This window comes from Mercenaria mercenaria, chromosome 2, assembly GCF_021730395.1.
Source record: "Mercenaria mercenaria strain notata chromosome 2, MADL_Memer_1, whole genome shotgun sequence".
Taxonomy (NCBI): domain Eukaryota; kingdom Metazoa; phylum Mollusca; class Bivalvia; order Venerida; family Veneridae; genus Mercenaria; species Mercenaria mercenaria.
This window is the reverse complement of record NC_069362.1, coordinates 59708504-59716893: the sequence shown is the minus strand read 5'-3', so window position 1 is coordinate 59716893 and position 8390 is coordinate 59708504. Positions and strand designations below refer to the sequence as shown.

At 39.0% G+C, this 8390-nt stretch overlaps 1 protein-coding gene across 1 annotated transcript; it reads left to right on the top strand.

Annotated features, from left to right (window-relative positions):
* The first annotated feature begins 267 nt into the window (after window positions 1-267).
* On the top strand, window positions 268-7118 carry LOC128549424 (exportin-6-like). Its single transcript, XM_053526070.1, has 5 exons — window positions 268-692; window positions 983-1101; window positions 2010-2227; window positions 5064-5219; window positions 7019-7118. The coding sequence occupies exons 1-5, from the start codon at window positions 507-509 to the stop codon at window positions 7033-7035; spliced, it is 696 nt and encodes a 231-aa protein (XP_053382045.1). The 5' UTR covers window positions 268-506; the 3' UTR covers window positions 7036-7118.
* The last annotated feature ends 1272 nt before the right edge of the window (window positions 7119-8390 follow it).

Below are 8390 nucleotides of genomic sequence, written 5' to 3'. Positions count from 1 at the left end.
TAAATTAAGACACTGGAAATACTTTATCAACTTTAAACTAAGGTTATGTGTGAATTAATAAAATTGACCCAAGAACAAATTTAGGTAATTCATACTGAAAGACGTGTTAATTAATTTAAGGAATGACTTTGGTATTAAGAATTTTAAAAAGAAATATGACTAAAATGTCTCCCTTATAAAAATAAGTAAGAAATTTTCACCTGTTCATGGAACAAAACTACCTTTTTCAGCTTTTCAGCCTTGTGTATCTGTAATAGTTCTTAAGTTCAGTATTGTACTGCCCTTTCATTAGTTTAACGTTTAACCTGCTGGCGGCCAGTGATTCTGCCTTTGTGACCAGTACAGACCAAGATGAGCCTGACTCATCATGGTCTGCACTGTTCGCTATTCAGTTAGTAAATTTTCAGTGAACACCCCTTCGAATAATAAGTGTTACTGCCAAGATTGAATGACAGACCAGTCCATTTTAAAAATTTAGCAGGTAAAGGATTAAAGATAAATTGCAGATGAAGATGTGTGTGTTTATGTTTGTATATTATAGGCATGCACAAGCATTAGCAGCAATCAAACCATTTGCCCACTGGCTGTCACAGTTCTACGCTGAGTCGCAGAACTATCCAGATCAGAGACAGAAATTTACCGACCTAATTACAACATTGCTGGATGCTATCACCTGTCTGTTTGAGGAACAGGTACAAACAATTGATGGTTTATAACTGAAGCTCCAATTATTGGAATACTAAAGTGCAATTTCCTGTACTTTTAGAATAGTTTAACCCTGAAAGAAAATTTTGTTTAACATTACAAGGAATAAGATAAATTGTTAAGACTTACTGTTGGTTGAAAAGAAGTAAATTGTATTCTTTCTTTGCAATTTAAAACTGATGTGAAGATATGCTAATAGATATTTGTACTATAATAAAGGATTTATGTTTTTCAGAATAAAATGTGGCAACCAGTATAATGTATAACTATATTTCAGATTCCAGATAAGATAGCACACTCTGCTGCACACTTGCTACTGTCGTTAGAGACCACTGTTGGACCTAAATTCCTACTTCAGATACGATGTGCAAAAACTCTACAACTCCGGAAGCCAGGGTGCATTTAGGAAAGTCAGCTTAGAGGTACTGTGAAGTACTGATCATAAGATACATGTCTGTAGAAATAAATATAGAAATACAAAAGCCAGATCAGCTAAGAACATACAAAATATAATTCAAAATGTACAGTTACACAAAAGTTAGGAAATCCAACTGTTAGGGCAGTAAACCTGTTCACTTTATTTTTTGCCATCCCCACCTCAGTTTTTAGCTCACCTGAGCACCAAGCGCTCAAGGTGAGTTATTGTGACCTGTCATTGTCTGTGTCCGTCGGCATCCGGCATCCATCAATATTTGCCATGTGAACACTCTAGAGGCCACAGTTGGTATCCAATCTTTATGAAACTTGGTCAAAATGTTTGTCTTGATGATCTTTAGGGTCAGGTTTGAAACTGGTTTATGTGGGGTTAAAAACTAGGTCTGTAGGCCAGATCAAAGGAAAAGCTTGCGAACACTCTAAAGGCCATAGTTGTCACTCAATCTTTATGAAACTTGGTCAGAATGTTTGTCTTGGTGATCTCTAGTTTTGTTGAGAGTTTGGGCTCTTTAATTTGCCTTTGTATGTCTGTCCATCTAAATTTGTGTTGTGCATAAAAAAATTATATCAAAAAGTATCACATCACATTTTAGTGTGAAGTTGTGCTCTTGGGGTATTATTTGGGATATAAGTCGGCCAGACCAGAGTTATGGCCCTTGACTTAGTCAAAGTTATAAATTAAAGGCCTAAAAGTTTGTGTCACTAGAAGTATTTGAAGTGGAGTCCTGAAACATAGGAATATTATTTAGCCAGTATTGTTGTGCATGTGGAATTTTATTTGGGATTTACACCAACCCTTCATCCCACCTCCATTGTATGTGAATGTTTTGTAAATTTGCTTAGAATTTGCATTGTTTATAATAAAAAAGCCAGTTATGTCATTGCTTTCTGTATCAGGTACAGGTATTGTTGTACAGATTTCTTAGTCTGCACTTGCTGTTACCATGGAACAATGTTCCTGATTCAGAACAAGACTGGAGTAATCTAGCAAGCACACACCAGAGTTTCTGCCACCAGATGGCAGCACCATATTTCCATTTGAAAGATATATCTTCTTTGATAAACAACAAGACTGCACAAGATGCAGGTATGTAACATTGTACTTTAGTGATGTATGTCATGTTGAGACTGCCTGACTCTTTAGAATCTTCACATAATGAGATTAACTCATAATCTCACAATAGTGGTGACTTGTATGTACTTGCATTATGACGTCAGCATTTACTTGGAAGATTATGTCTGCAGTGTTGCTCCACCATTATAAGATAAATATTATGAGAAAAAGACATATAAAAAAGAAATCTTCAGTTATATGTAATTTTTTATTTTTATTGAGCCCGCTTGCGGTGAGCTCGATATAGTCGTCACTTTCAGTGTGTGTGCGTCTGTCCGTCCGATTTTGTCCGGACCATAACTTTGACATGCATGGACCAATTTTGTTTATATTTGGCATGAATGTTTACCTCAATGAGGTGTGTCTTGCGCAAACCCCATGTTCCTATCTCAAAGGCCAAGGTCACAGTTGGAGGTCAAAGGTCAAATTGAAGCTTGTTATATATTTAGCTCACCTGAGCCAAAGGCTCAGAGTGAGCTATTGTGATCACTCACCGTCCGTCCCTCTGCCCGTCCGTCCACACTTTCCTTTAAATAACATATCCTCCTAAACCACCAAGCTGATTTTGATGAAACTTCACAGGGATGTCTTTGGATGGTATTCTTTAAAAATTGTTCAAAGAATTGAATTCCGTACAGAACTCTGGTTGCCATGGGAACCAAAAGAAAAACTTTAAAAATCTTCTTGTCCAAAACCAAAAAGCCTAGGGCTTTTATATTTGGTATGTAGCATCATCTAGTGGGTCTCTACCAAGATTGTTCAAATTATCCCCCTAGGGTCAAATATGGCCCCACCCCAGGAGTCACATGGTTTATATAGACTTATATAGGGAAAAACTTTGAAAATCTTCTTGTCCAAAACCATAAGGCTTAGGGCTTTGATATTTAGTATGTAGCATCATCTAGTGGGCCTCTTCAAAGATTGTTCAAATTACCCCCCTAGGATATAATACGGCCCTGCCCTGGGGGGGGGGGTCACATTGTTTCTATAGACTTATATAGGGAAAAACTTCGAAAATCTTCTTGTCAAAAACAGAAGGCCTAGGGCTTTGATATTTGGTATATAGCATCATATAGTCGGCCTCTACATAGATTTGTTCAAATGATCCCCCTAGGCCCTGCCCAGAGGGGTCACGTGGTTTATATAGACTTGTATAGGAAAGAAACTTTAAAAATCTTCTTGTCTAAAAACACAAGACCTAGGCTTTTGATATTTAGTTTGTAGCATTGCCTTGTGGTCCTCTACCAAGAGTGTTCAAATTATTCCCCTGGGGTGAAAAGAGGCGGCAGGCCCTGCCCTGGGGTCCCAAGTTTTTTATAGACTATATGGGAAATTTTTTAAAAATCTTCTTGTCTGAAAGTTCAAAGCCTATGCCTTTGATATTTTGTTGGTATCATTGCCAAGTTGATCTCTAACAAGATTGTTCGAAATATGCCCCTGGGGCGAAAAGAGGCCCCGTCCCAGGGGTCACTTGATATATCAGTTATAAAGGAAAAAATCCTTCAAATATTATCAGATCATATTTCCTAGACTGTTTAATTATATTTACCTGATGACCCCAAGTGATCAGGGGTCAGTGTGACCTTGACCTACTGACCTATTTTCTTCTTTTTTAAGATACAGCCTTGAAATTTGGATGACATGTACAGTTTTGCACATCGATCTTATAACTGACTTTCAGTGACCATGAATGTGACCTACTGACCTACTTTCTTGTTTTTTAAGATACAGCCTTGAAATTTGGATGACTTGTACAGTTTTGCACACCAATCTTAAAACTGACTTTTAGTGACCATGAATATGACCTACTGACCTTCTTTCTCGTTTTCGAAGCTTTAGCAAAGAAATTTGTTCAAGCAAGTAACTTAACTCAGGTGAGCGATATAGGGCCATCATGGCCCTTTTGTTTTTTTATCATTTGTCAAAAATATTATATATGCAAATGCAGGTGCTAGAGTAAGTCAGTTCTGACACCGCCAAATAGTATAATAAATGTTACTTTTTTAGACAGCTTGCGGGCTCGACATTATGCCCTTGGGCGTGCAGAATGTATTTCTAATTATTAAACACCCATGGCGGCGGGTGGACAGGCGGTCTGCATCCATAGCATGTCCGCTCATGAAAGCGAACAGTTTTCATCCAATCTTCACCAAACATGCTGACAGTGTTTGTGGGCATAATATCTTGGCCAAGTTCGATAACCACCCAAATCTCCCGAGGCACTCTTGGATAACCACCCAAATCTCCCGAGGCACTCTTTGATTATGGCCCTTGAAATACCCGAAAAACTGCAAATATAGCCTTGGCCACACTCTTAAGTCGAACAGTTTTCATCCAGTTTTTACCAAATTTACTGACAATGTTTGTGGGCATAATATGTCATCCAAGTTTGATAATCAGCCTGATCGCTCAAGGCACTCTTGGATTATGGCACTTGAGTTATTCTAAAAACTGTGAATTCAGCCTTGTCCACTCTCTAAGTTGAACAGTTTTCATCCTCTCTTCACTAAACTAGCTGACAATTTTTGTTGGCATAATATCTTAGCCAAGTTTGTTAACCACCCAAATCACCCCAGGCACCCATAGATTATGGCCCTTGAATTAGACCAAGTTCGATGACAGGCGTATTTTATGACAGTCTGGCACTCTTGTTTAACTTAATTTTTCAATTATCTGTATTATATAGTGATGTACATGATTGTCCAAATGTTCTAAATGTATCAAGTTAGATTTGAAGCAGTGTCAGTGAAAAATAGCGTTTCTTCAGAATACATTAGCTCAATAGTTTACATACATGTTTACATTCCAGCCAAATTGGTGATCAGTAACAGTTTGAAGCTGATGATAGACTGGATCGAGTGTGTGTCAGGAGAGGTGGTGAAAACAAAACAGATCTGTTACCAGTCTATGTCAGAGATTGTCAGTATCAGCCTGGCTGTTTTTCCTGTCTTTATTCACCAACCAGGTAAGAAAATTGTCTGTACCCTAGTACAAATTTACTCTGGTTAGTTAGTCTAGTCAGATGCAAGCCGACACCTGAATATAATGTCTGGAAGGGCACTTATATTATTATAATGCATCTTCTGGGTGTCCCATTTACAGAACATGCCATACAAACATTCATGGGACTGTTCAGCAAGTATGTGTTTGATAGATTTAAGGTTAATTAATCCCCTGCCACAAGTGGTGGGGGTTATGGGAATGGTCTCCATCCGTCTGTCTGTAACACTTTCGTGTCCACTCCATATCTCCTAAACCCCTTGAAGGATTTTCATCAAACTAAGGTCAAATGATCACCTCATCAAGACGATGTGCAGAACCCATGAGTCAGCCATGCCGGCTCAAGGTCAAGGTCACAACTCAAGGTCAAAGGTTTGAGCCTTCCATTTGGTGTCCACTCTATATCTCCTAAACCCCTTGAAGGAATTTTATAAAACTTGGGTCAAATAATCACCTCATCAAGACAATGTGCAGAACCCATGAGTCAGCCATGCCGGCTCAAGGTCAAGGTCAAAACTGAAGGTCAAAGGTTTGAGCCTTCCATTTTGTGTCCGCTCTATATCTCCTAAACCTCTAGAAGGATTTTCATCAAACTTAGGTCAAATGATCACCTCATCAAGACGATGTGCAAAACCCATGAGTCAGCCATGCCGGCTCAAGGTCAAGGTCACAACTCAAGGTCAAAGGTTTGAGCCTTCCATTTTGTGTCCGCTCTATATCTCCTAAACCCCTTGAAGGAATTTTATAAAACTTGGGTCAAACAATCACCTCATCAAGACGATGTGCAGAACCCATGAATCAGCCATGCCTGCTCAAGGTCAAGGTCACAACTGAAGGTCAAAGGTTTGAGCCTTCCATTTTGTGTCTGCTCTATATCTCCTAAACCCCTTGAAGGATTTTCATCAAACTTGGGTCAAATGATCACCTCATCAAGACGATGTGCAGAACCCATGAGTCAGCCATGCTGGCTCAAGGTCAAGGTCACAACTCAAGGTCAAAGGTTTGAGCATTATTTTTGTGTCCGCTCTATATCTCCTAAACCCCTTGAAGGAATTTTATAAAACTTGGGTCAAATGATCACCTCATCAAGATGATGTGCAGAACTTATGAGACAGCCATGCCGGCTCAAGGTCAAGGTCACAACTGAAGGTCTAAGGTTTTAGCCTTCCATTTTGTGTCCGCTCTGTTTCTCCTAAACCCCTTGAAGGATATTCATCAAACTTGGGTCAAATGATCACCTCATCAAGGCGATGTGCAAAACTCATAAGTCAGCCATACCGGCTGAAGGTCAAGGTCAGAACTCAAGGGTCAAAGGTTTTAGTCTTCCATTTCATGTCTGCTCTATATCTCCTAAACCCCCTTCAAGGAATTTTATAAAACTTGGGTCAAATGATCACCTTATCAAATTGATGTGCAGAACATACGAGTCAGCCATGCTGGCTCAAGGTCAAGGTCACAGCTTAGGGTCAAAGGTTTGAGCCTTCCATTTTGTGTCCACTCTGTATCTCCTAAACCCCTGGAAGGATTTTCATCAAACTTGGGTTGAATGATCATCTCATCAAGAGCTCATGAGTTAACCATGTCAACTCAAGGTCAAGGTCATAGCTAAAGGTCAAAGATTTACCCTTTCACTATCCATAATAGTAGCGGGGGATTTAGCTGCCTTTCAGACTGCCTTGTTAAGATGTTTAAAGTAATATACATAACCTTTCCATTGCTATAGTTTAAATTAACATCAAGTGTAATGTGTATTAAAATGTTCAGGTATAAGGAAGCACTGACGTCCCTGGTACGACATATCCTACAGAAACTCCAATTTAAATACAATCAAACACAGCTGGAGGAACTTGATGATGAAACATTGGATTATGATGTAAGTTGTAATTTTATAGAATAAAAAAAAGAAAACATTTTGTGCAAAAAATCACATGACTTTACTGTATGTGCAAATAAGAAGAAAGTTAACCATTTCCTGAACATGTAAATTGATATCACAAAACTTCTAATCATTTTCTATTGTTTTAGAATCTCAACATTTACTGAAAAATTTACAATATTTGTGCCTTCAGGAGGAGACAGAATGGCAACATTTTCTACGACAATGTCTGGAACTGATTGCCAGAATGGCTGAGATACTTACTGCAGAAACCTTTCAGATACTGGTAAATATACACTGCATTTACATTAATAGATTTGGAATTTACAAACAATAATTGTTTCAATATCTTTAACCATGCAACTGTTTCATTTTGAGAACCTGATCCTTCGTTTTAGTTCAGACATGCACCTAGGTACAACAAGCATGCTTCTGCAGCTAGGTGGCATCTTAGAACATAAAAGAATTTTGATCCTCTTCTTAACTTCATAACATTGTTGAAGTAATTCTAACCTGTATTAGCAACACCAACAGGTTATACCAGGAGACATGCGTCTGTTAGTATTGATGAGTAGAAACAGCCTGAGGAAGAGTGGAATTTTGTGTTAGGTCATCTTGCTCGACGATTGTTTTTCTTTTGGTAGAGATCAGTAACGTGACGGATGTACCAATTAATCAGACCATCCTGGCTGAAATAATCATGCAATGTTATAGTTTTTTGGCTGTTTATCATTGATTCCACATGTATCACACATCCAAAATGAAACAGGAAGCTAATGAGTACTTGCTGGTACCTGTATGCTGCTATGTCTTTAATCAGACTGTGCATTGGTTTCGTTACCCTTACAGAAGAAAAAGGCCTGCTGCGTACTCTTGCTGTGTACATACAGCGTATATGATGCGTACATGATGTGTACTGAAATCAAGGGCTTTAAATAGTACGCAGGATATACACCGCACATACACCGATAGTACGTTTGTAGTACACTTTTGACATGCAAATGAGCTCTGCCGCGTACTACTTGCTGCGTACATGCTGTGGACTACATAGTACACAGGATGTACGCTGGAGGAATTTAGTATGCGGGAAATAGTACGCACCATTTCACATGCAAATGAGCCTGCGGTGTACTACCCCTGCGGCGTACATGCTGTGTACTCCTGGCCAGAGTCCTGTGGCGTACATGCTGTGTACTCCTGCTGCATACATGCTGTGTACTCCTGGCCAGAGTCCTGCGGCGTACATGCTGTGTACTCTTG

Bases quoted from the DNA above. Each gene is read 5' to 3' on its own strand.
- LOC128549424 (XM_053526070.1), top strand. From the start codon at position 507: ATGAAGATGTGTGTGTTTATGTTTGTATATTATAGGCATGCACAAGCA. The intron at 693-982 runs GTACAAACAATT...ACTATATTTCAG, and splicing joins CCTGTCTGTTTGAGGAACAG to ATTCCAGATAAGATAGCACA. The intron at 1,102-2,009 runs GTGCATTTAGGA...ATAATAAAAAAG, and splicing joins CTACAACTCCGGAAGCCAGG to CCAGTTATGTCATTGCTTTC.